Source organism: Chrysemys picta, chromosome 2, assembly GCF_011386835.1.
Source record: "Chrysemys picta bellii isolate R12L10 chromosome 2, ASM1138683v2, whole genome shotgun sequence".
Classification (NCBI taxonomy): domain Eukaryota; kingdom Metazoa; phylum Chordata; order Testudines; family Emydidae; genus Chrysemys; species Chrysemys picta.
In genome coordinates, this window is record NC_088792.1 from 255,956,265 (window position 1) to 255,984,169 (window position 27,905).

General features: G+C 42.0%; 1 protein-coding gene across 3 annotated transcripts in view; it reads right to left on the reverse strand.

Moving 5' to 3' along the window:
* Window positions 1-11,854: 11,854 nt before the first annotated feature.
* Window positions 11,855-27,905, reverse strand: part of DPYS (dihydropyrimidinase) — a 49,199-nt gene continuing 33,148 nt past the window's right edge. For all 3 annotated transcript variants that reach the window (XM_008172611.4, XM_065586000.1, XM_065586001.1), the window contains exons 7-10: window positions 26,181-26,323; window positions 18,986-19,193; window positions 15,391-15,496; window positions 11,855-13,011 (exon numbers count right to left, since the gene is read on the reverse strand). In XM_008172611.4, coding sequence (XP_008170833.2) covers window positions 15,419-15,496; window positions 18,986-19,193; window positions 26,181-26,323 — 429 coding nt within the window. In that variant the 3' untranslated portion in view covers window positions 11,855-13,011; window positions 15,391-15,418. The remainder of the gene's footprint in view (window positions 13,012-15,390; window positions 15,497-18,985; window positions 19,194-26,180; window positions 26,324-27,905) is intronic.

Genomic DNA, 27,905 nt, shown 5'->3' on the forward strand with positions numbered 1-27,905 from the left:
CAGAGAGATATTGCTTTTCTACTCTGCTTCTGAATAGGTCAATCCCGCACAGACTGGTATTAATAAATGCATACCGGCTACCCCAAACCATTCAGTTCTCTCCCCCCACCCTGATGAAGGAATTTATGATGAGTCAGCATGAATGTGCATTGTGCAACACAAAGCAGTGTAGAGAAGTAAATCTGCACAGGATTAGTCATCATCAGTTACTTGGGAACACTCTGATGCTAAACTGAACTTCCTTTCCAAGGCAAGTCAAAAATAGAGAACTAGTTTTAATTTTGATGTCTACTTTAAGCAGGAGTTACTGACTGCTGTCACCTGTTAGATCTCACATCTTTACCAAAGGCTAGAGCTAAGCATCAAAGTCCATTTAGTCTCTATATACTACTACTCATTCTAAAATGACACTTACTCCTGTGTGGATATTGGTGTTGCAGTGACTAGTGCATCAGCCTTTTGACTGTAGACACTTGAGCGCTAGAATATAAACATAGGCTTCCTAGGGGATGTGCTGAATCAATGTGGTCCTGGTCATGACCCCGTCCTGGCTAACACTGCCTGATATTGGCCAGCTACAGAAATCCATGTAGTCACCAAGTACTGCTGAGCTGCCCCTAGTTGGGCTAACAGCAAATTTCACTTTGAAGTGCAACTGGAGAGTAAGAAAAAAAAAACTGAGTGGGAAGAGGTCAGAGGCAACAGAGAGGGAGGGAAACAGTCAGCAGAAGAGTTACTGCTGTTCTCCTCCCCTTCAATGACTTCTGTCATCAGTATTCCCCACTCTGCTTGACACACAAGCCACAATCATTGCAGGGGCTTTTTTTAAACATCTCTGCTTGGCTCCCACACTCTGACCATGTGTGCCAGGCAGATCACGGAGGGGGGGAAAGAATGGACCAATGGTAAGAAGTACTGCCATAGTACTGGTGAGGATGGAGAGAATGGAGCAGAATTAGAAGGGGGAAAGTATAGGAGGAAAACTCCAAATTTCCCTCCACTCCTGCAGCCTTGGGAGGCGTCCATCCTACCCTCCATATATGAATGACACAAAGCCAGCGGGCAACTCTGGCACCATTGATAGTCTTGGCTAAAATGGAATAAAAAGGGGTGTGGAGGGGTCACATTCCTCTACCCTAGTTATTACATGGAAAGTGATAGAGGATGGCAAAAAGGCATTAATTCTCAAGAAGAATTGATTAGCAAGTTGACTGAGTACTGACAAACTCAGTGCTGGTGTGATTCTTTGTGATCCCTGAAAGAAGAGTTTTTAGAGCAGATGGATGCGGGGGGTGGGGGTGGGGGCTCCATCGTCCTCCTTTTATTTCCTTCCCTGGTGCTGATTAGGATACCAAAGAGAAGCAGTTATTTTGGCAGACATACTAGTGTGGATGTGAAGGATTGTGGTATACTTGGTAGCAGGAATACAAAACTACTTACCTTGTATGACTAGTGTGTGTGTGTGTCTCTCTGTGTTTTGTGAGTGGCTGTTTATCTGGCTCTTCTTTCTAGTTTTTCTTTCTTCTCTGTAAGATGTAGGACAGCCTCACGGTGCAATGGTAAAGTTGTCCCACAACAGCCAGAAGGGGGTTATACTTGGGATAGACACCTACAATGAGGGGTGTGGGGATTTTAAGATTATGAGTTTACTACTAGATTAATACTGCATTCATGTTAGTGTTTCTTTAATGAAACTAGGCTTGCTGGGATAGCTGGTTGAGAAATAACAGCTTGTTGGTCCTTACCAGCTCAGCTGGGCTAGAAATGTTTACAAAGTGTAGCATCAGCTGGAAATGCTGCTGTTGCTGCTAGCGTGAAGTGCTTTTCATTGGTTATTTGCTGTTTGGTTGGCCAATTATTATTTACTTAGCCTGACAATATGGTTGATGTTTTACAAGAGAGAAGGTAAAGACAAATCTCTGCTCTGAACAGCTAAGAATAAAATTGTAATAACTATATACTCACTTTTATCCAGCTGCTTGACCCCTCTCACAAAGAGGTTTCCATAAATGTAAATGGCTAGAAATGTACTACCAAAGGTTGGGTTAGTTTGTGAATTTAATGCGCAAACTCTAGGGTGCTTTCTCCTAAACTCTATCATGGTTACACCCAGTTCTCTGAGGAATATTTTAATTAACTGACATGTCACTTGCTAGTCTGCCCTCTTGCCTACCTCAAATCACCGGTGATGAATGAACGAGTAGCAGCTAAAGAATGATGAGGAAAGCTATGCTGCTCTTCTAGGGCACTGCCAGACGCACAGCTGTGTCTTCATATTCATTTTCTGGTGAGCAGTCTGCCAGGTTACCAACATTTAAAGAAAAACAATTTCTAGGGAACATTCTAACAAAAGCTTGGCTATCCCAGGGGGAAAGGGAGAATTCTATGCTTCCTGGTGACTTCTGTGTTCTAAATATAACTATGTTCAGGGCCTCAAAGTGACAGGGGCTTAGAGCAGCACCGAGAAATTTAGACACCGAACTGAACCTATGGAGGCTCCTTGATCCTCTGTTCCTTAACTACCCCCTTTATCTCGATTGCCTTCTGGGGGGAAGGGAAGCCCAGTGGCCTGAAACCCTTCCTCTAGAACCTTCGGAGAGGAAAGACAGGTTTGTGTTCCCTCTGTAGTCTTCAGGGGACAGATGGGTCTCTTGGCCTCCTGGTCTTTCTCCTGTTTGTCTCTGTCCTGTGAGTTGGGGAGGTTTGCGGTTTTCTTAATCTCCCAGTATCCCCTCAGTGTGTTGTCTGCATATCCCCCTTCAGTGTTCCTCACCCCTGGTGTACATGTCCAAGTGTGTTTGCTGCCTGTGTTCCTCTTATGTTCTCTTGTGAGTGTCCTACAAAACATTCTGTTCCTCTCCCATGTGCTCCACATCCTCCAATAGCCACCACTGGGTCTTCTTTTCTACATCTCCATGAATTGGGAAGGGGTGGGAAAACTGAACTACCATCTCCCTCATCACTCACAACAGGGCCCAGGAAACTGTTGTATCTATTCCTGGCTCCCCACTTGGCCCCTAGTCACTGGAATTCCACTTTTTGTTATCTAATGAGCTGTCCTGGGCTTCACCTGGGATTGAGACCACCCAAGTTAGTCGCAGGAAAACCAGCAGAGTTGGCAGGTGTGGGCCTGCCTCTTTTGTACATTAACAATGGTATCATTCTGTGGTAAATGTTCCCATATGGGTTCTCGGCGAGGAATTTTCTTTTCTTTTTGGAGTTAGTTTGTTTTGCAAAAGGCTGTACAAATCAGGTAGTGGAGATATTGAGGGTTCATCAAAAAATAATCAATTGCAATGCATGGCAAATACACACTGGGTAACACAGAAGAAAGGCTGACATGAAGAGTGAAGATGAGAATAAATTATGAGGCCTGCATGTGAAAAATGAAGTCTGTGGCACTTCTGATTTTATCAGACTGCAAGCTCCTTAGGGAAGCACTCTTGTGTCATACCTGCAAACTGTCATACATACATATGATGCTATCTGAATAATCTTCAATTTTGATACATAACTCATATTTAATTACAAAGGGTCTGTGCTGTGAAATCTGTTACCAGCTGCCTCTGTAAACTCTGTTCAACCTCTCACAGCTGCAGACAAAGTCTAAGTTCTAGTAGGAGGGTTCGTCTTCCATCCTGGTAATGCTTTTGGTGAGGAGGGTAACCCACTGTCTATATGAGCTGAGATCAAGTCCCCAGTGTACAGTGCAAAGTGTGGTAGCTCAAACCCCAGACTATACGGCCCTTCCATGGGGGAAACATATCTACCTCTGACAGATACTCAAGGGGTAGGTCTCCCTGATACTTTGCTGACACTTGCATAATTTGTCATGCCAATAAAGTTTCATTGAATTTAAATGAAAAATGTATGACTGGCCCCTGTGTCTGCAGGACCAGTAACACCTGAGCTCCTCTGACCATTTGTTTGATTCTGTGCTTAGGGCACTTGTGCACAGATTTGACTTGGAGGAGGTAGAAAACTAGAAAGCTCAAGATATAAGCTATCAGGGTGAATCATGATCGTGGTGGGCACATGAGATCTAGCTCTCCAAGAGTCAGATTTTGTTATCCATACTCACACTGGGTTGTACCTTACTTCATGGTTAATCCCATTCATTTCCAATTGATTACCTAAGGAAGAAGGTCCTATTCCATGTGAGTAATGGTGACAGAATCTGGCCCTATGTTTTTATGCCACATTCCCCACCACAGTACTGTTCTGGGGCTGTCCTGCTTCCAGAGGCTGTTTCTCTCTCACCTTTTGCTCTTTCTCTCCCTTACATTTCCAAACAACACAGAATAGTATATGTTCTCCCCCATCCCTTGGCTCCTCCCTGACTGTTTTCCTGTTTGTTTTGGTGGATTTTACCTCTCCTTTTACAGATTGCTCAAGTTGCATTGGTCCTCCCCAGCCACCAACCTTTTTCTTTTAGATTTTCCAGATGCAAGAAATTATTTTTTTCTTTCAACTCAACACTGATTCACTCAGTGTAAATGTGAAATTAAGGGATTTATTTATTTGCAGCCAATTGTTAATGGATTTACTTCCTAACATTTCTCTCACTGCTGCTTGTGGCCACCCACTCCAACCGCTCTCCGAGTGAGTCCCAGAAGTACAGCTCACACAGCCAAGACTCAGACCGAAACAATGAACGAGATGGCTGGATTTTCCCTTTGATTCATCTTTCCCTTCTCTTCCACCTGATGCTCCAGTGCTCAGCTTCCCTTTTTAGACACTCTTTGTCAGTAAGGAAGGTGCTTAGTTTACTGTGAAAAATCCCCAAATCAAATCAATTACTGTTTGCAAAATTAATGAAAAGCTGACCTGATTGTTTATTGACTATTGAGATTGGCATGATCCAAGTGAGGGGAACAGGGATTCAGAAGGGCATTAACCATCAATGGTCTGAGTCTGTGTACCTCTCCCCTCACTACTAAATATGCCACACTTCAGCTTTGACTTCCTTCAAGGCCAGGCTAAAGTCTTTGTTTCTCAGTTAGTGTTGTTGCTGAATTTTGTGTGGGTGGGTTAGGTCTTGTAGATGCGAGGATGCAGGGCTTACAACAGGCTCTTACTCTGCTCCTGCCTTGCAAAGATTGGGACATGCTGACTCACTTTGTTTCCAGGACAGTCTAAATTGCCCAGAGGCAGTTACCTGCTAAGACATTAAACATTATAAAAAGCCTCCAGTTTTATTTTACATTATAAACATCCAATGGCTAGACATTGAAGCTAGACAGATTCAGACTGGAAATAAGGCATATTTTGTTAACGGTGAGAGTATTTGACCATTGGAATAATGTACTAAGGGTCATGGTGGATTCTCTGTCATCACTGACAATTTTTACATCAAGTGTGGATGTTTTTTCTAAAAGATATGCTGCTCTAGGAATTATTTGGGGGAAGTTCTATAGCCTGTGTTATACAGGAGGTTAGATTAGATGATCACAACGGTCTCTTATGGCCTTGGAATCTATGAATTTTGCAAAGTTCTAAAAGTCAGGGTAAACAAATTAATTTGCGGTTATTAAAATAAGCCTGCGAGTCACAGTGTTACCTTATAGAGGGTGATCATAATGGGCTATAAAGCAGTAGAACATATGTAATGTACTCCCTAATGTCCTTGTGACCAACTTCCCTCCACTGGCTATGTAATATCACAACTGCCCTGGCCCAGAAAAGATATACACCATAATACGACAATTGCCAGTTGAGATTCTCCTTTAGTTCAAGTCACGGAGGCATCTACTTTAGGAGCAGGAGGCCCGGAATTCTCTCACTGCTGATGCCTATGAAATCTATGCATCTGGAGTAGAGCCTGGTGAAAGTTTTCATCCAAAGATTTTTCTTCATCCAAAAAAAGGGCAGATTTGGATTGACTGGCATTTGCAGATTCATGTAGAATTTACCAAATTGTTTAAAATAAAAAAAAATCTGAAAATTGTAATGTTTCATTTTGTCATTTTTAAAATGAAACAGCTTGATTTTTTTATTCAAAACAACTTCAAAATTTACTTCAGTTTTATTAAAAAATAAAAATTGCAAATGTCAGCCAAAACATTTTTTGTCTGAACCAAATCTAAATTTGTTTTGATTTACCAAACATTTTGAAAAAATTGCATTTCAGGTTGACACAAAACAATTTTTTTTATTATATGGCCAGGGAATCAATCAGTTATTCACACAGCTTTAATCTAGGATGGGTGGATCTCTAATGAACTTGAAGTCTGATTGGCTAGGAGAACTAGTATAAGAACTTGTGACTATAAATGTGCAGTTGAAGACTCCTCTTCATGGACAATACTGGAAAGGAGGGGTAGGACTCAAAATCAGAGTTGTTTCTTTTCACGCTGATGAAGTGCTAACCATTGTTAATAGTGAAAGGGTGTGCTGCGCTGGTCTTTCCTCTCACCAACAATATAACAAATCACTTCCATTTTAGGCTGCTGAAATCTGTTGTTTATAGCATAAGTCCACTGCTTGTCAGGGAAGAAGAGCTAAGAAAGGACAACACCAAGAAGGCTGAGCTTTTTAATGTCTTTTACACTTCAATCCTCACTAATTGGGACCAGATGTTTAATATAAGCTACAATAGGGAAAGGACTGGTTAAAGAATATTTTAACAAGGTAGATGTAGGCAAATCAGCAGAACCTGATGAAATTCACTCCTGGGGTATTTAAGAAACTAGCTGAAGCAATCTCAGAACCATTAGTGATTATCTTTGAGAACTCCTGGAGGATGGATGAGGTCCCAGATGACTGGAGAAGGTCAAACATAGTACTGATCTTTAAAAAGGGTAACAAAGAGGACCTGGGAATTATAGACCAGTCAGCCTAACTTTGATTCCTGGAAAGATACTGGAACAAATTATTAAATGATCAATTTGTAAGCATCTAGAGGATAATAAGATTGGAAGGAGTAGCCAGCATGGATTTATCGAGAACAAATCATGTCAAACCAACCTATTTTCCTTCTTTGAAAGAGCTACTGGCCTCATGGATAGAAGGGAAGAAGTAGTGATGGATTTTAATAAGGCTTTTGACACAGCCCCACATGACATTCTCATAAGCCAACTAGGGAAATGGAGTCTAGATAAAATTACTATAAAATGGGCGCCTAACTGGTTGAAAACTCACACTCCGAGAGTAACAACAAGGAGTCTGGTGGCACCTTAAAGACTAACAGATTTATTTGGGCATAAGCTTTCGTGAGTAAAAACCTCACTTCTTCGGATGCACAGAGTGAAAGTTACAGATGCAGGCATTATATACTGACACATGGAGAGCAGGGAGTTACTTCACAAGTGGAGAACCAGTGTTGACAGGGCCAATTCAATCAGGGTGGATGTAGTCCACTCCCAATAATAGATGAGGAGGTGTCAATTCCAGGAGAGGAAAAGCTGCTTCTGTAGTGAGCCAGCCACTCCCAGTCCCTATTCAAGCCCAGATTAATGGTGTTGAATTTGCAAATGAATTTTAGTTCTGCTGTTTCTCTTTGAAGTCTGTTTCTGAAGTTTTTTTGTTCAATGATAGTGACTTTTAAATCTGTAATAGAATGACCAGGGAGATTGAAGTGTTCACTTACTGGCTTATGTATGTTACCATTCCTGATGTCTGATTTGTGTCCATTTATTCTTTTGCGGAGGGACTGTCCGGTTTGGCCAATGTACATGGCAGAGGGGCATTGCTGGCACATGATGGCATATATGACATTAGTGGATGTGCAGGTGAATGAGCCCCTGATGGTGTGGCTGATGTGGTTGGGTCCTCTGATGCTGTTGCCAGAGTAGATATGGGGACAGAGTAGGCAACGAGGTTTGCTACAGGGATAGGTTCCTGGGTTGGTGTTTCTGTGGTGTGGTGTGGTGTGTAGTTGCTGGTGAGTATTTGCTTCAGGTTGGGGGGTTGTCTGTAAGCGAGGACTGGCCTGCCTCCCAAGGTCTGTGAGAGTGAGGGATCATTTTCCAGGATAGGTTGTAGATAGTGGATAATGCGCTGGAGAGGTTTTAGCTGGGGGCTGTATGTGATGGCCAGTGGTGTTCTGTTATTGTCCTTGTTGGGCCTGTCCTGCAGTAGGTGATTTCTGGGTACCCGTCTTGCTCTGTCAATCTGTTTCCTCACTTCCCCAGGTGGGTATTGTAGTTTTACGAATGCTTGATAAAGATCTTGTAGGTGTTTGTCTCTGTCTGAGGGGTTGGAGCAAATTCGGTTGTATCTTAGGGCTTGGCTGTAGACAATGGATCGTGTGATGTGTCTTGGATGGAAGCTGGAGGCATGTAGGTACGTATAGCGGTCAGTAGGTTTCCGGTATAGGGTGGTGTTTATGTGACCATCAATTATTTGTACTGTAGTGTCCAGGAAGTGGATCTCTTGTGTGGACTGGTCCAGGCTGAGGTTGATGGTGGGGTGGAAATTGTTGAAGTCCAGGTGGAATTCTTCAAGAGCCTAAATGAACTAAAATTCATTTGCAAATTCAACACCATTAATCTGGGCTTGAATAGGGACTGGGAGTGGCTGGCTCACTACAGAAGCAGCTTTTCCTCTCCTGGAATTGACACCTCCTCATCTATTATTGGGAGTGGAATACATCCACCCTGATTGAATTGGCCCTGTCAACACTGGTTCTCCACTTGTGAAGTAACTCCCTGCTCTCCATGTGTCAGTATATAATGCCTGCATCTGTAACTTTCACTCTGTGCATCCGAAGAAGTGAGGTTTTTACTCACGAAAGCTTATGCCCAAATAAATCTGTTAGTCTTTAAGGTGCCACCAGACTCCTTGTTGTTTTTGTAGATACAGACTAACACGGCTACCCCCTGATACTTCACTCCGAGAGTAGTTATCAATGGTTTGCTGTCAAATGGCAAGGACGTATTTAGTGGGGTCCCACAGGAGATTGTCCTGGTTCCAATACTAGTCAATATTTTTATTAATGACTTGGATAATAGAGTGGAAAGTAGGCTTATAAAATTTGTGGATGACACCAAGCTGGGAGAGGCTGCAAGCACTTTGGAGGTCAGGATTAGAATTAACGATGACTTTGAAGAATTGATCTTAAATCATCAAGATTAAATTCAGTAAAGACATACAAAGTACTACACTTATGAAGGAAAAATCAAATGAACAACTACAAAATGGGGAAATAACTGACTAGGCTGTAATATCGCTGAAAAAGTTCAGGGAGTTATAGTGGATCACAAATTGAGTGTGAGCCAACAATGTGATGCAGCTGCCAAAAAGGCTAATATTCTAGGGTATATTAACCAGAGTGTTGTATGTAAACCTGGGGGGTAATTGTCCTGCTCTACTTGGCACTGGTGAGGCCTCAGCTGGTGTAATGTGTCCTTTAAGGAAGATGTGGACAAACTGGAAAAGAGAGTCCAAAGAAGAGCAACAGAAATGACCTATGAGGAAAGTAAAAAAAACTGGGCATGTTTAGTCTTGGGGGAAAAAAAAAAAGACTGAAAAGTAACCTGATAACAAATATGTTATGGTCTGATATAAAGGAGACAGTCATTGATTGTTCTTCATGGCCACTGAAGGTAGGACAAGAAGTAATGTGATTAATCTGCAGCAAGGGAGATTTAGGTTTGATAAAAAGCTTTTCCCAATAGCTCTAAGGTTAGTTAAACACTGGAATAGGCTTCTAAGGGAGGTTGTGGCATCCCAGTCATTGGAGGTTATCTAATCTGTTCTTAAAAAACACCTGTCAGGGACGGTCTAGGTTTACTTGGTCATTCCTCAATGCAGGGGGCTGAACTAGATGACCTCTCAAGGTCCCTTCCAGCCCTAATTTCTAAAATTCTATTATTAGGGCCCTAGTGTCTGTATTTGCAATGGGAAAATGACCATTTAGCATAGCAAATGAGATGACCTAACTATCTGTTGTAGTAAATCATAAATTTTCTTGTAGCTAAAATCATACATGGGGCAAAACCCAGTTACAGTCTGTGAATAAAAGCACAGTTTGGTATTCATGAAATCAGTGGTGGAGTCTCCTTCCTTGGAGGTTTTTAAGGCCCGGCTTGACAAAGCCCTGGCTGGGATGATTTAGCTGGGAATTGGTCCTGCTTTGAGCAGGGGGTTGGACTAGATGACCTCTTGAGGTCCCTTCCAACTCTGATATTCTATGATTCTATGATTCTATACATTAGTTAAAAAGCTAATTACATTTAAAACGTATCAATTAGTAGAAATATCATCCCTTCATTAATGACCAATAACCCAAGGACTCCTCCTGTAAGAAGTACAAACTCTGGCATAAAGCTGAAGAAATCCAAATAGAAATGGCAAGTTTTGTTGTAGAGATATGAAATGTAGGTTCCTTATTTTTTCTGCCATAAAAATATGTGCAGGGAGCCTACAAAGAATATATATTTTTCACTGATAATGTACTTTCATGATCTAGAAAGCTCAGTTTACATACATTTTTTATATAACTCATAAAGCTACTGTCTGTATCACACTGTGAAAACAGCTGCTTTTGGAAAAATCACTAACAATTCCTGTAATGATTTGCAGCCTTCTGAACTCAGCAGGGCCGCCCTCAGACAACTCTTGAGCCCAAAGGATGTTTGAAAATTCTGGGCATACTTATGCTATCCAGCTGATTGACAGTCTTGACTCCCAGGTTCTAGTTTTAATTTTCACAAAGTCACTGTTTGACTTGTCACCTTGGGCAAGTCACTGAGGCCAACACTTTCAAACTTGAGATCAACATCTTTATTTAATTAGCTAAGACAGTGGCCTGATGTGCAGAGGTGTTGAACATTCACAGATCCCAGAACCATACAATCAGTGTAATGAGATCTACCTGCCTCACAGGTATGTGGTATGAGGCTTTTAGACCCTTGGATGAAAGGCAGCCTATCAATGCAGATTACTATTTTTACATGCAAACATTTATCTTCTGCTATCCCCATCCCTCTTTCCACACTTCTGTTCCCCCTCCCCCCCACACAAATAGTAAAAAATGTTAAGAAAATGCAGAGGCTCTGTGACTGACAGCAGGAGCCACACAGTGGGACAGATTGCAAGAATCTGCAGGTTCCACGCATGCTTGAAGTTTCCACTCATCAGAAATGAGGAGAGTTATAACAAACATTTCAGCAATACTGTATGAATAAATTGCCCTGCTGCCTCTGCCATCTCAAAACTAATCTGAGTAGTGGGAATCCATCTTAGTTCCTCCTGAATGTCCCTATTGACCACCCTGCTGAGAGATCTCTACATTGCTATCCACAGGCATAGGACTTGATTGGCCTAGCAGGAGCTTATTTTCATACTAAGTGACTCTGGGACTGTTTTTATAGCAGAAGCCATGATTCTTAGCTGTCAGATCTAGCACCACAGCCCCTACCATGCCTCTTCTGTACCTCTATTAAAGCTGCAGTATTCATAGATGGGTGGCAAATCACCTCTGAGCTGACTTCCTCTCCTGCTTGGTCCATACATGGAAGCAGGATGGGGAGAAAAATCTTCCCGCACCTCATGAAAGCTTCTATTGGTCCCACACATAGGACTGGGAGCTCCCTAACCCTTCAAAGTCGGGACCCAATGGCTCCATGCATGACCGAAGGTTTGCTGGGTTCAGCACTCTCCCCAGCTTTCTGCAGCACATGCTTTCCCAGCAACTGCTGTCAAATAAGGGACAATACAGGGGAACATTCTGTTAAAAAAAAAAAATCACACAAAACAGGGTTGATGTGTAGCAAAGGCCCTGCTTTTGGCTGCTTACATAGGAACAGAATACACACACAGTGATAGAACCATGATATTAGCAGTAACATAGTCCTTCCAGGAACATAGTTACCTCCCAAAGAAAAAAACAGGTTGAAATTTAACAAATGAGAAGTTTTTCATCTTTTTTTTTTATTATTAAAGAAACAGACTCCAGGAAACACTGACTTTTGTTAACATTTCCTTTGTCAAAAACCCAGTTTTTGGTCCATAAGAAAATTCAACAATGATTTTGAATTAAAAAAAAACATTGAAAAATAGGTCTGTTTCAAACCTGCAAAATTGAAAGTATTGCAAAAAAATTAAACTTTGAAGCTTTTTTAAAAATCAGCTCTAGTTATTGCTAATATACTCTGGGCCAAGTTGCCCTGTTAAACTTTTATTGCATCCTGTATCCATACTTCTCTATGCATAGTGTGCGTCATTGTGCAGAGCTAGTGCAGTTGGGTAATGCTGGAAGATTTGTAGAATCACCACCAGTTTTCCCACCGCCTAGATTAGCCTGGGAGAGGGGATAAAAGAAGCACCTGACCAGACTGGTTGGAATAGAGCTCCACTTTTGGCACAGTGGTAGCACTACCAGATCAGAATGATCTCTGGCAGCATTTAATTTCTTCCAGGAAGGAGGAACCAAGTACAGCACTTGATAGCAAGACTGGGTGTCTCTCCAAAAGATGTGCTGTAATTCAACCACAAGCCGTTGAACTAGATTCAGGAGCTACTGGGTGAAATTTGTGGCTTGTGTTGTGCAGAAGGTCAGACCGGACAATTATAATGGTCCCTTGCTGGCTTTAATCTGTGAATTCGTGGACACAGAACTCCTCTCTACCATGTGAAGCAAGAGAATTAGACTTAATCTATGGTGGCTTTATGGGGCAAGAATAAAGAAAACTTGTGTTTAAGCCCTAGAAAGAAATGTATTGCCTTATTATTTTGCTAGACTACGTGATGTTTTTAAAAAGTAAAATGTGAAGAAATACCATCCCAGCAGTCAGAGTAAGACTTTGCAGAGTAGCCGTCGTGTTAACATAGCTTTGCTTTTTTGTGTTACTCTGCTGTTATATATGTTTGGTTCAATTAACTAAAGTCCTTTAAAGCAATTACTAGAATGACAACATTCACTCATTAAAGCATATTAAGATCTGTAGTGCCTATTTTTGCAGCTGGTAAATTTTGGCTCTTCAAAAGTTGATGCTGGACTTGCTCACGACGGGCACCAGAATGCATTGCTTAGATGGGGCAAGCAGGATAATTTTCATCTGGCTTTATCTACAGAGAAACAAGGAACACAATATGATATAATCTTTCAAAAGACAGACTCGCTACTTTGCCATTTGTCTCCCAAAGTGGTAATAACAGAGGGAGAGCACTAAGAACTGGAAAGAACTATTACAGCTCCCTTGTTCTGTTGCAGCTTTAGCCTTTGTTGCTCTCTGTTACAAGAGTGCTCTCCCTTATGACAGAGGAAAACAAATAACATGCTGTTCATTGTTGCTCTGGATGAAGCTTCACGCTGCTGGAGACGTTCACAGAACCATAGAAATTAAAGATAGAAAAGATAAGTCCATAATCCTGCCATTGCAGGTTTGTTCCCAGCAGTATATTTATTCATTAGTGCCTTCTATAGCTGCGTTTTACGTGAAGCAAGTAATGGAGCTTGTTCCCTGTCCCTTGGGATACTGTTCCACAGGCTAACAGACCTCACTATTAGCAAATTTCTCCCCCAGTCTTCAGCCTAAGTTTTCCTTTGCTTACTTTCATCTGATGACTCCTATATGCCTGGCCCATCTTCAATTATTCCCCTGCCACGGGGCATACACCTTTCACATACTTGTTGTTTGCGGTCATTTTGCCCCCCTGTTACTGTTTAGCGAAACTATAACTTTTTAAAAATTTCTTTCTGAGTTGATCCCTTCTGCTTCTTAAACAATTAATGCCATTTTTCTGTAGGAAAGAAAATATGTGACCAATACCCTTCTAGTGGAGCCCATCTTCCTTGAGGCAAAGGTGCTGAAGTAGTGCTGTAGTAGTCACCACCAAAAAACTAACATTTACCAACAGTTGCCACAAGCGGTATCTGAAATAAACCTGCATTGCTCTGTTTAGAATAGGGAATAACAAAAAGAATTGTAACTTAGGGTACGTCTGTACTTACCTCCGGGTTCGGCGGTAAGCAATCGATCTTCTGGGATCGATTTATCGCGTCTTGTCTAGACGCGATAAATCGATCCGGGAAGTGCTCGCCATCGACACCGGTACTCCTGCTCCGTGAGAGGAGTACACAGAGTCGATGGGGGAGCCTGCCTGCCGTGTGTGGACCCGCAGTAAATACCTTGTAGTTCGAACTAAGATACTTAGACTTCAGCTACGTTATTCACGTAGCTGAAGTTGCATATCTTAGTTCGAACTGGGGGGTTAGTGTGGACCAGCCCTCAGATACTAAAGTGTGGTAAGTTGGTTAATGCAACTCACTTTACTAATGCACATTGTACAAGTGTGTCTACTTAGCATGCTTACTAAAAAGTATGAAATGTATATCACCATAATTAATACTGGGCAGTTACACAGTGTCTTCACTCACCAAAGCATTTTATACACAAACATACCCATTAGGTAGGTAGGGCCTTCTTATGCCTTTTGAATATATGGGGAAACTGAAACAGACAAGTTAAATGACTTGCACTAAGTCACACCGTGAGTAAGAAGCAGAACTGGGGATAGAGAAGATTCCTGCTCTGTCATTAGGGCTGCACTGCCTTATTATCATAGTCAGTCAGCCGATGTTAACTCCTTTCTTCCGTCTTGTATCTTCTGAGTCAACTAAAATGTCTCTGACATGGTGCTCATCTGTCTCTTCTGACAGAGGTTTATGTGCTTGCCAGAAACATTATAGCCCTTGGCGAGTGTATTGACTATGAAACAGGGGGACTGGTAACATCCTTTTTTTTTTTTTTAAAGCTCATTTCACTAAAAAAACATTGGGTTATTTCAAAAGTTTCTGTAAAATTCTGAGTTGGATTTTAAGCCATTCTGTGTTCAGATTTTGTTACTGCTCCTTTTGCTATCTCAGACCTTTTTTACACTACCGGGGTAAGTCGACCTAAGTTATGCTACTTGAATAACGTCGCTGGAATTGACGTAACTTAGGTCAACTTACTGCAGTGCCTACACTGCGCTGCATCAATGGGAGACGCTCTCGTTCTGGTGGAATACCGGAGTCGACCGGAGAGCGCTCTGCGGAGATCCACTAAATTGACCCTGCTGCATCGATCACAGCAGCGTCAATCCCCGTTAAGTGTAGACATGGCCTCAGACATAGCTCCTTAAAAAGGCGTGTGTTATCTCAGCAATGAACTTAGCTCAACTTTTTCATTGTTCCTCAGATTCAAGTTTCATTCAAGCACTTAATTCATCCAGGCTCCAGCTCAGTTATCCCATAGGATTTCCTCTGTTTGAAGCTTTCATCAGCAAAGGTCTCCCAAACATGGACTATAGAACTGCCATATGTTTTCATCAAAATTAAAGATACAGGGCACCCACTCTCCAGGAGTGTTCAGCCCACATGAACCTGTCACATACAAGAGGAGTTGCAATATTTGTTCTGCATATTTTCAGAAAGGTGCAGAAAGGAAAGTAGGAAAGAGTTACCTGGGAGAGCCACACTTTAGGGATACGTCTATTTTCCACCCCTGCTGGACTGGACTGAGCCCACTTCTCCATATGGTGCTCGCTCAACAGGGACAGGCTGGCAAACCTATAAGAGAACAATTCAGTTCTTTCTTATTTGTTTCCCTCTGCATTTGCAAATTGCACACAACCAAAATAGAAGCCTGTTATTTCCTAGCTCCGTATTTTATGCCTCACAACATTTTCATCATCTCTCTTGAAAATCCCAACCTACAGTATTTCAAAGTGCCCAAGAGAGTCTGACACTCAACTCCTATCAACCTTTAATTGGGGTTGGTTGGCTAACTCCCTTAAATGCTGTTGAAGCCATTTTTAGGAACAACTGGCCTTCTCCCATCTCATTTTACTGTCACTCCCCTACCACTCCCAGCCCGTAATCTAAACAGAGCCTAGAGTGTTGGGGGATCTCTCAGTAATTAGTCAATGTTGCTCTGACTACAGGCAAGACATGTGGGTGCATAACAGTGATACAAGATGTCCCCTCCCCTGCAGATCTGCACACCACCCCTCCAGCATTTCTAGCTCTTGTCGAAAAGAGATCAAGTTTGGTTGAAGTCACTTGTAAAGACATTTGCTCTTCATGTTTTGTTTAGGCAAAATTCTCCCTAGTTCTTTCTGATGGGAAATATAAACTGGCACAGTTACTGTAGTCTCAGAAATCCTGTGACTGCCAAGTCTGTCCTTAGCTCAATTGTGAATTTGCCTCTGAAAAGTTACATACAGTCCAGTTTTGTTCTTTTGTTTTTCCAGTGCCACAACTAATCTCAATCCCATGTGCGGGTTGCTGCTTTAGCCAGAATCTGGACGTAATGATGTTCTGATACCAAGGCTCAGCACTGCTGTGGAGACCTGCTAAATGAGCCTCTCATTACATATTAAATAAATCCTGGACCTTTCCCAGACGTGTAGATGAACATCCTGTGTATTTGCTGGTGTAATATGGCTCCAGAAATGGTTTCAGTAGTAAACTAGCATTAGCATTAAATGTCATTTATTTTGCATTAGAAACCCACAGAGCCAAAGATAAACAATGAAGACAGAGTACTAGTAATAAAGTGGCCCGGCTTGCAAAGTGCTGAATATTTCTAGCTTCCAATGAAATCAGTGGAATTCAGGGCACACAGCACTTTGCAGGTGATGCTCAACACCTCGCAGGATTGGGCCAAAGGTGACAGTTGTTAAGCAGAGCTGTGGAAAAAGCTTGACTACTTTAGGAAGGTTTGAGAAAGTACAATATATAGATGCATTATGTAAAGCAGAGGTTCCCAAACACAAAATTCTTATAAACATTGAAAGGTGAATATAATGTATACAAGAACCTGGGGAGATGTTTAAATGAAGGGCCTGATTTCAAGGCAAATATCAGGCAAAGAATCAAGAATACTCTGGGTCAGATCCTCATTTGGTGTAGATCGAGATCGCTCCATTTTACCCAATTTACACCAATCTATTCCATCTATATAAGAACGGTATAGGATCCAGGCCTTCTTTTTCATTTGTGAAACTAAATAAACAGTAATCTCCTTTTAATTCTCAGCAAAAATAATATATGTTTTTAGGAGGCTGGCAGAGAGAAAAAAGCATTTTGTAACCCTGTTTGTATTATGTATGTTAATTAGCAGGCAGGCTACCAATTCCTACAGGAAATGCGTTTACAGAGAGGAAGTCAGTTGGAAGAGAGAGAGACCCCCCCACTTAACCTTTGGCACATATATTTCATCAGGCCAGCAAGGGGGAAGTACTGGAGCAAACAATATGCCCAATTAATTGGTTTGGAAACATTTCAAACAGCAAAAAGCTCACACGTATGTTGATCTGTTTCAGCGCTAAGAAAGTGTTATGAATAGTATTAATTCAGGGCAGGATTTTCAAAAGCACCTAAGTGCTTTAGAAGTACAAGTCATTTAGGTTTTTTTGAAATCTCCCCCTAACCCCCAGAGTCAGCAGTGCTAAGGCAGAAAAAATATTTCTCATGACCAGTGAACAGGCATAAAATAGTCAATCCAAGTGTTTCACAGATTTCCTCCTTTAGTAATTTTGACACTGAGAACTTGATCATGGAAAATGCTGAGCATCAGTTTGATCCAGCAAAGCATTAAGCACATGCTTAACTTTAAGCATATGTGTAGTCCCACTACTGGAACTGCATTACTGGATCATAGAATCATAGATATGTAAAACTGCTAAGGACCTCGATAGGTCATCTAGTACAGTCCCTTGCACCAAGGCAGGACTAAGGATTATCTAGACCATCCCTGACAAGCATTCGTCTAACCAGTTCTTAAAAATCTCCAATGACTGAGAGTCCACAATGTCCCTAGGTAATTTGTCCCATTGCTTAATCTGGTCCTTCAACGAGCTTTCAACCCCTCCCAGCTTGGTATTGTACACTTTATGAGTGTACTCTCTATGCCATTATTCAAATAATTTATGAAGATATGGAATAGACCCAGACCCAGGATAGATCCCTGCGAGACCCCATTTGATATGCCCTTCCTGCTTGATTGTGAACCATTGATAACTGCTCTAAGTAAACTTTTCCAACCAGATGCGCACTCACCTTATAGTAAATTTAACTAGACTATATTTCCCTAATTTGTTTATGAGACAGTCATGTGAGACAGAATCAAAAGCCTTACTAAAGTTGAGATACATCACATCTACTGCTTTCCCCTTATCCACAAGGTTGTTACCCTGTCAAAGAAGGATTTTAAGTTGGTTTGACATGATTTGTTCTTAATACATGCTGACTGTTTCTTATTTTCTTCTACATGCCTACAAATTGATTGTTTGCTCCATTATCTTTCCAGATACCGAAGTTAAGCTGACTGGTCTATAATTCCCTGGGTTGTCCTTATTCCCTTTTTTATAGATAGGTGCTATATTTGCCCCTTTCCAGTCCTCTAGGATCTCTCCTGTCCTTCATAAATTCTCAAAGATAATCACTAATGACTCAGAGATCTCTTCAGTCAGTTCCTTAAGTATTCTGGGAGGTATTTCATCAGGCCCTGCCAACCTGAAGACATCTCGCTTGTTTAAATTATTCTTAACTTGTTCTTTATCTATTTGAGCCTCAAATCCTACAGTCTTCAGCACCTTGCAGGATTGATCCCCAAATATCTAACTATGAAAGAGCTAGAAAATTGTTGATATTTTTTCACAATTTAGGATCTCATTCTGTGAGATGCTGAACATCTATAACTTCTGTTAAGTCAATGGTGATTACAGATGCTCAGAGCTTTTCATGATTAGATCAGTGTGACCACCTGTACAATAAATGGGACCAAGATTTCAAAGGCACATGATCCCAACCTCCAACTTACACTGATATACCTGAGAACTGGAGTTAGCCCCGGGTGTTTGTGTGTGAAAAGAGGAAGAGCAATAAAACTCCAACCTACAGGTTCACTTTCTCCAGTCTGGGCACATTTTGATCACAAAGGCAAGTGAAATAACCACAGAAACCCAGACCTCCCCCCCCCCCCCCGCAAAAGCTAGTTTTCCTCATATTGCACAAAGATTGCAAGCACTACCGCAATGTATTGTTTTAATTAACCTCATCCCGCTGCTTGAGTCTTTTGTAGACATATTCAGGGAATGGTTTACGTGTAATGTATTTTCCGTCTCCTGCTGTGACATTGAAAACTCCATCTTCATACACCACTTTGCCTCTTGAAATTGTCACAACTGGGAGTCCATGGCAGATCATTCCTTCAAATATATTGAAATTGTTGGCATGGTGATGTGTCTTTGCAGATATAGTCCTGTGTTTTCAAAACAAACAGAAACCCAAACAAGTTACTATTATCCTTACATTCTACTCCAACATAAAGCACCAAGAAATGGAGGGGGAGAGCATTTAGCAGCATTATTAAACTGCAGCTTTGCACTATACATCATGGAAGCAGCTGTAAAAATAGAATACAGCATTAACATTTCATTGAAAAGTAATTGCATTTCAAAAGAATAAAAAGGGGTTTCAAATAGAAGGGACTTTGCAGTCTTAAATGCATAATTTTCCACTGTAAAGAGGTTAGTGTAAAAAAACAGATCAGATCCTTATTTTTGGACTGATCTCATAATTTAACAAATATGTCTACGTTCAAAATTACAGCCTGGAAAAAATGTGTCCTTTCAACCAAAGTGAGCTTGCAACCTCTGGTTTGAAAAGTTTGGCTCTGGCAAGTAAGAGATTGAGAAGTATTAACAAGACAAGACCTTGGAGAGTCAGAAGTTGGTAATGAATATTGGTCACTGCTAGACAGGCCTGGATTTGACCTGGTGACCTAGAGCTCAACACCATGTCCCTTTGCTATGTTACTTTACTATACTGGGGCTATGATAATACTACTTTGCACTTTTGTAGTACCATTCCTCCAAGGATATAAAGCAATTATGTTAATTAAACATCACAATACTTCTTCGAGGTAGATGAGCATTATTATCTTCAGTTTATAGATGGGTAGAGTCAGACACAGAACTAAGGGTACGTCTACCCAGTGAGCAGTTGCAAATCTCAGAGGCCAGACCAACAGACCTGCGTTCATGCTATGGCACTAAAAATAGCTGCGTAAATGTTTGAGCTGGAGCTTGGGGTCTGAAGCTTAAGGAAGGGGAGGGGCTTCAAAGCCCGAACTCCAGCCCAAGCCACAATGCCTACACAACTATTTTTAGTGCCATAGCCCAAGCCCGAGTCTGTCAACCTGGCCTGTGAGACTCGCTGTATAGATGAACCCTAAGGCTAGGTCTATACTACCCGCCTGAATCGGCGGGTAGAAATCAACCTCTCGGGGATCGATTTATCGCGTCCCGTTGGGACGCGACAATCGATCCCCGAATCGGCGCTCTTACTCCACCAGCAGAGGTGGTAGTAAGCGCCGCCGACAGAAAGCCGCAGAAGTCGATTTTGCCGCCGTCCTCACAACGGGGTAAGTCGGCTGCGATACGCCGAATTCAGCTACGCTATTCACGTAGCTGAATTTGCGTATCTTAAATAGACTCCCCCCTGTAGTGTAGATGTACCCTAAGAGATGAAAGGATTGTCTAAATGAGGAAATGGACCAGAATAACTCTTCTGTAATAGCTCCCTGTGTGGACATTCTATTCTGGAATAAAAATCACCATCTTCTAGAATAATTAGCATGATTTATGTATAGCTTATTCTGCAATAGCTCTTTCCGTACTGACAAGCCCTAAGTTGCTACAGAGTCAGCAGCAGAGCTGAGATTAGAACTCAAATGTCCTGGCCCTTTTCCCCTGGGCCAGACACATGGCCTCCCATTAAGTGTATGATGGGGAGTGTGATTTTTATTTAGTTATTTTTCATTTCCTCTCTGAGTTTTATTTTTACTTGGGCATTTTTCCTTTTTAGTGCTTACATTTACGTTTTCACTTATTGAACATCGTTTGGAAGTAGCCAGAGATCTTCAGGCTTGGCCACTCATGTTGTACAAAAAAGCATTATGTATGTGAAAACACAGCCCTTAACATTATTTCAGAGGCCTTGTTTTGTGAAAGAGTTTTCAAAGAGAAAGCTAAGATGGTATTCCCTATGTTCATCAGTTTCCAGAAGAGCAATTATAAGCAATTATATTTTTAATAAGAGCAATACTAAAAATCTTAATACCTGACTGACTTTGAATAAGTATTTTCTTGAGGGTTTACCATTTTCAATAGTGTTCATGCATCACGTACTTTAAAGGATTAATTAGGCAAACAGATGCAGGAAAATCTTAGTGACTGCATTACCACACTTTTCCGATTATTTTGGAAGAATGTGTAGTTGTCCTTTCATATTGATCTGTAAATCATGAAGACTTAGTGGACGTGATTGCTTTTAAGTGTGATAGCGAATCTCAGTGGCAGCTGACTTTTCATTAAATACCTCACATGTGCTGTATTCTTAATGGCTGCTTTGCCCAAGGGAAAAGATGCTCTTTATTTAGCATGCTTTAAGTAGAAAACAGACAAATACACATGCTTCAGTGTCAATATCATCTTCTTGGTTATACGCATCTCCAAGATTGAAGAAATGGAAGGAAAAGCTCAAGAACATTCTCTCAATATTGATCAATCCCACCAAAAACTTTGAACCAATACACCCACAGGCGTTAATAACTATAGAAAGAGTGCGTCTCTGTGAGCAGCTTTCTGCTGTACCTTTATGGTTACAACTGCCACAGTGGTGAGTAACAGTGCCCATGATGGAATTATCTTTAGGGATCATATCCTATCATACATTAGCACTGAGCCACTAAATTTTGGAAAGGTGTCAAAAAGATGTGGAAGCTAGCTAAAATCCTTACACTCATCATGGAGGCTACTTCAGCATACTATAGCAAAGGCACACTAGGTGGGCATATCGCTAAACAAAAAGAGACACACGAAATTCATGGGAGATGGCACAAGTAAGAAAGAAATCCAATGGCAGTGATAAAATGTACTAGATGACATAATGGATTTTCTGGAGGCTGCCTTCCACAAAGCTCCTTTACAGTAGTGTAATACAAGTATTAATCTTCAGAAAGTACAGCAGGATCTAAATACAGTCTCCTTAATAGCCCTTGATAAAATAAATTAATTGATTTTAAAAAACCCTTTGGGGGAGGGATAGCTCAGTGGTTTGAGCATTGGCCTGCTAAACCCAGGGTTGTGAGTTCAATCCTTGAGGGGGCCACTTAGGGATCTGGGGCAAAAATCAGTACTTGGTCCTGCTAGTGAAGGCAGGGGGCTGGACTTGATGACCTTTCAAGGCCCCTTCTAGGAGATAGGATATCTTCATTAATTTAACCCGCCAAAGTTACGTGTGACCCTTTGAAATCCCTGGTAATAGCCACAACAGTTGAAGTGTCCCAGGACATGCAGAAGTAGAAAGAATGAATGAACACCTGATTAAACAGAAGCCAGAGAGGCACTGATTGACCCGGAGAGCATGACAATACAATTTTGCATCAAAGTGTTTTCTGTTATCATTGACAAGATCAGCACTGAGCAGCATTACCAGGAAGCTTCTGAAAGTTCCTGTATTTTCTCTGAATGTTATTGACTGCTCAGCTAATGGAACTTAGATTGAAAATTGGCAGCAGCAGTTCAAATGCAAGGGCCCAAATCTGCCATCTTTATTGGGGCTGAAATTGGTCCCATTTTGACAATGGGATTTCTGGTGGATTAAGGAATTACTCAATGTAAGGAAAGTATAATCTGACTGCAAGCATCAAAGACCTGAACAAGAGAGTACATTGATGAATTTAAGTACTCCAACTTTGGTTACTAATTACATAGGTTCTTGTTCCAGGCTAGACACTATCAAATGCAGACTGAGATCAACCATAGTGGGACAGAATGAACACAGCCATTTGGTTTAGTAGGGTTATTAATCAGGCCTGGTTCTTCTCTTGCTCACATCACTGGAGCTATACTGACTTCAGTAAAGCTACTTTGGATTTTGAGTGAGTGAGTGAGTGTGCATATATAGAGAAGAAGAAGATCTTCTGAAAATATCATTGCACATGTGTTACACACACACGCAATTGTATGTTTCCTAGTTTTTTAATGACACCTTTCACCATGGTATCTAATTGCTGGTATTTAATGTATGAAGTGTTCAAAATTATGCTCACACTTCAAAGGGGTTAAGAGCACCATGACAGCACAAGTTGCTCTGCTAATGTGTTGTGTTTCTCTTTCTTATGAACAACAACAAGCAGGCTCTTGGCAAAAAGTCGTTACCTTGTGTGGCTTTCCCCCCATGTGCAGCTGGGGCTGAAGATTGACAAAAAACGTGACAGATACAGGCTGCAGATTTTTTTTTTTAAATGAGTGCAGATTTGTCCACCAACATTAGATAAATGCATAAGCATTTAGTGCCTGATCCTGAGCCCATTGAAGTCAACATAAAGGCTCCAATTGATTTCAGTGAGCTTTAGATTAAGCCCGTTAAAGCCTGACCCTTCAAGCAGCTCTGCTTCCATTGCCTTTGCAAGGCCAGATCACTACTTGTCCATGTCTCTCAGGCATTAAAAGGTGTCAGCGAAACAACAGCTGACAGTGTGTGTGTGTTCGGATGCACACATTGCTGTGTGCTTCCCCACTGTCCCTCCCATTTGGAATGTAGCACTTAATTGCTTTTGTTTCACTGGGGTTTGAGTTGTCAGAATGCACACACACAATACAACAGCCAATGAGAGCAATTGGGAGTGAGGGGGGAAGTTTCAATCAACATGTATTGCACGCTCATGGGCAAAGCCTGAATTAAAAATAATAAAGGTCAGTGAATACAACACTGCACATCTGCTACCCACACACATTTTCCCTAAGACTCTTCATTCAACACTGAAGTACAAGATGTATCGGGGTGCTGTGTGTGTTGGGGTCTGTAAGAAGATACCATGTAGCATAAATACTATAACATTACAGTTCTTTTCCTATCCAAGTGCTGTTTAATGAATACTTAAGTATAGGAGCTTAAAATAATCCTAAATTGGTAGAAAATAAGTTACTGCTGCCTTGGACTTCCAAGTAATTTTTATTACATCTTTTCTAGTATTTTTAATTAGTTTGTACATTTGACATGTCTCTGCTCAGACTGCTTGCTGCTATGCAGAAAGCATTACAACTAGGAGACTGAGGTTTTTAAATACATACACTGAGAATTATGCACCACACTTTTTCTGCAAAAATAACTAGTGAATCCTGCAGAAATAGGCCAAAGATTTCAATGTGAAATGGACCCTTAAAATGAAAGTCTTGGCCAGACTGGTGGAGTGTTGGAAATGGAACCTGTGTCAACTGCAATAGCTACTGGCTCACTGAGCTGTCACTCTGAATCCACTAGATTCTTATAACCTGAGGAAGAAAAGCAAAGGAAAGCAAAACACTCAGCATGCAGCAAAACCACCCAACTTGCTGTTACTGTGCAATGACACAGAAGGGCTAATGCAGCTGATTTTGTAGGGTTTTTTTAAACTGCCTCACATCACCATTGGTAATCTTTCAGAGAGATGTCAGAATCTCCCCTGCGGGCCTCCTCTGCTGCGCTCCACTCCCAATTCTCCATAGTTATGAATCAGCACTTGTCCAGTTCTTTCCGCTGGTAACATCCAGTGCTTTAAAACTGCAGCCCCATTGCATCCTACCAGGGGGACTGGACTTAGGCATGTTAGTGACGCTAATGATTTTGTTTCAAATGAGCCAGCATCTAACATTTATTAATAAATAAGAATGCAGCTATTATGAAATTTCAAATCATTGCCAAAATGCAACAAAGCTCACGAGGTTGGCTGTGCGTAATATTTCAAATGGTTGAAGGCTGTCAGCTAGCTTCATTTTTCCAGTAGGTTGTGTGCGCCCTCTTCAGGATTTTTGGTGAAACATATAAAGATGCTACTAGTGAGAATTAGCATCACCTGTATACTTAGGCGATGCCGACACTACAGACCTTACAGCAGCACAGCTATACCGCTGCAGCTGCTCCACTATAAGGTCTCCTATGTAGCCGCTCTATACCAAGGGGAGAGCTCTCCCGTCAGCATAATTAAACCAACCATCAAAGAGCATCAGTAGCCATGTTGGTGGGAGAGCGTCTCCTGCTGACACAGCACTGTCCACATCAGTGTGTCTGTCGGTGAAACTTATGTCAGTCAGGGTGTGCATGTGCGTGCGTTTATTTCACATTCCTGACTGACAGAAGTTTTACCGACAAAAGTGCTAGTGTAGACATAGCTTTAGTAATGTACTCGTCTCACAACCACTGTATGGGCTCAATCCTGCTCCTGTTACACTCAAAGGCAAAGCTCCCATCCCATGCAACAGGAGCAGGATCAGATCCTAAACAAAAAATGCATTTTCTGAACTTAAAATTCATCTGTCCAAATACGGAAGCAGAGCCTTGCTGACTGAAAAGATACCCATAGGAAAACGGCACCTTTGTAGTTGGAGGTGAAACCTGTTGTGGCAAAGAACTTAGAACATACACTCACCAGTGGGTGACACTAACTTAACTGGTTGGGGCAGGGGCAGAATGAGGCCTGGGCTCCACCCTCTTAGACTAGGCACTAGCCCAGAGCAGCCCTCGCACTTTCCTTGCGTTCAAGGACTAGGATTGTGCTAGGGCCCTTCGCAGGGAAGCCAAGGATGCTTGTTTCCCGTTCCCGCCTTCTTGTAATGGTGGGAGGCTGAACTTAGCTAGCATGGATCATAGTTACAGAGAGGTCTCAGTGTGGTTAGTGTCATGTACTTCTTGTATAGAGTTGGTTGCCTGGTTGCTGCTAGCAGGTCAGACTTCTGTATCAGATATATGTGGATTACAAAGCTTCCTTCTCAGAGATACAGTGAACACATCTGGAGTGTAAGATTTTTTAATGCTCTGCCGGGTATGGCTAAGGTTAGCTTAAATACGGCATTTGACACCCAGCGCCACCTTGTGACTGAACTGTATAATTGAGTTTAGCACTCCATTAGTTAGTTTTACTCTTCACACACAGGGGTATTTAGTATAAATGTACAAACCTTGCTGTTTTTCTATAAGGTCAGCAGTCCAGAAAAACATTTACAGTCTGTCTAGACATCAAAGACGTCTGATTAGATACACTACTGTAAGTGCCAAATAACCTGTAAATAATTTATGTGCAGTGCTGTTAAAATAAGACCTGCCCTCACCCCACCCTGGGGACTTATTGCAATACAAAATGTTTTCATATTTCTTTTCCCACATAAAAGGCTGGATGAACAGGATTTAATTACTCAGACCATACCTTGTAGCTTTTGGGTCCCAAATAACGATGTCAGCATCAGAACCCACAGCAATTCTTCCCTTCCTCGGGTAAAGGTTAAAGATTCTAGCTGCATTTGTGCTGGTAACAGCTACAAATCTGTTTTCATCCATTTTACCACTGTGCTGCAAAACAGTACATGGAAGCAAAAACACTCATTTTGTCCGGAAGGAATTAAATAAATTCCTGTAATCAAAAACACATGGCTGAGTGGTGTAGAGGTCTCACCTAACACCACACCAATCTTTTCAATAACTATCTGTGCTGTATTGATGAGTTTAAATGAATCATGAATATCATAACACTGACACACACATTGTAATGTACATTAGCTGAGTTTGATACAATAATTTTCTTTTAACTTTCCAAAAGTGGCACTTCAAAGAGTAGCTGCCTATGGATCTGATCCCAAAGTCAACTGAAATCAATGGAAAGACCCCGTTCATATCAGGTGACTTTAGATTAGGCTCTATAATCCTTCTAAATTTCACCAGTAGATGCCACATGTTCCAGATAGCTCTAGTAAGTATTAAGATGCAAGAGAAGAATCATAACAACAAGGTGGACATTAAGATGACCTGTGAATGGGTAACAAGGAGGCAAGGCAATACTGAATTGTACAACACAGAAAGGTGGTCTGCAAATCTCTTCCCTACCAGTATTACTCAGTAAACATTCTGGATTAAATGGTATAGAACACGGGTGGGCAAACTATGGCTTGCGGGCCGGATCTGGCCCACCAGCCATTTTAATCTGGCCCTTGAGCTCCCGCTGGGGAGCAGGGTCTGGAGTTTGCCCCACTCCAGCACTACAGCCGGGGAGCAGGGTCAGGGGCAACTTCTAGCAGCTCCTGGAAGCAGCTGCATGTCCCCTCTCTGGCTCCAGTCCACACACTGCCCTGGCCCCAAGCGCCACCCCCACAGCCCCCATTGGCCGGGAACCACAGGGTGGTTCAGGGGTGGCGCCTGCGGATGGGGCAGCATGCAGCAGAGCCACCTGGCCGCGCCTGCATGTAGGAGCCAGAGGGGGGACATGCCGCTGCTTCCAGGAGCTGCTTGAGGTAAGCGCCACCCAGAGCCTGCACCCCTGAACACCCCCCCATGTGCCCCAACCCCCAGCCCTGATCCCCCTTCCACCCTCCAAATCCCTCAGTCCCCACCCGGAGCACCCTACTATACCCCAAACCCCTCATCCCCAGCCCCACCCCAGAGCCTGCACCCCCAGCCAGAGCCCTCACCCACCACCACCACCCCCTTTCCCTGCCCCAGCCCGGACCCCCCCTCCCACACCCTGAACTCCTCATTTATAGCCCCACCATGGAATCCACAGTCCCAGCCAGAGCCCTCACCCCCACCCGCAACCCAACCCCAATTTTGTGAGCATTCATGGCCTGCCATACAATTTCTATACACAGATATGGCCCTCAGGCCAAAATGTTTGCTCACCCCTGGTCTATAATAAAGATTTATGGTGGGGAGAGCAATGAAAGGAAATAAATGGTGACAGCCTTAATTGCACTAGTGCTCTGGAAGGAGAAAGTTTTAGCTATAAAAAAAAATCACCATACAATTCTACAAGTATAAAAAGAGAGAGATTTAATGACTAAGTCCCATTTGGTGATCTTTCCTGAAAAGTTACTTTGACCAAGGTGTTTCACTTTCAAAAGCAGCAAATAGTATGCGTGTTTAATGACTCACTTGCATATTC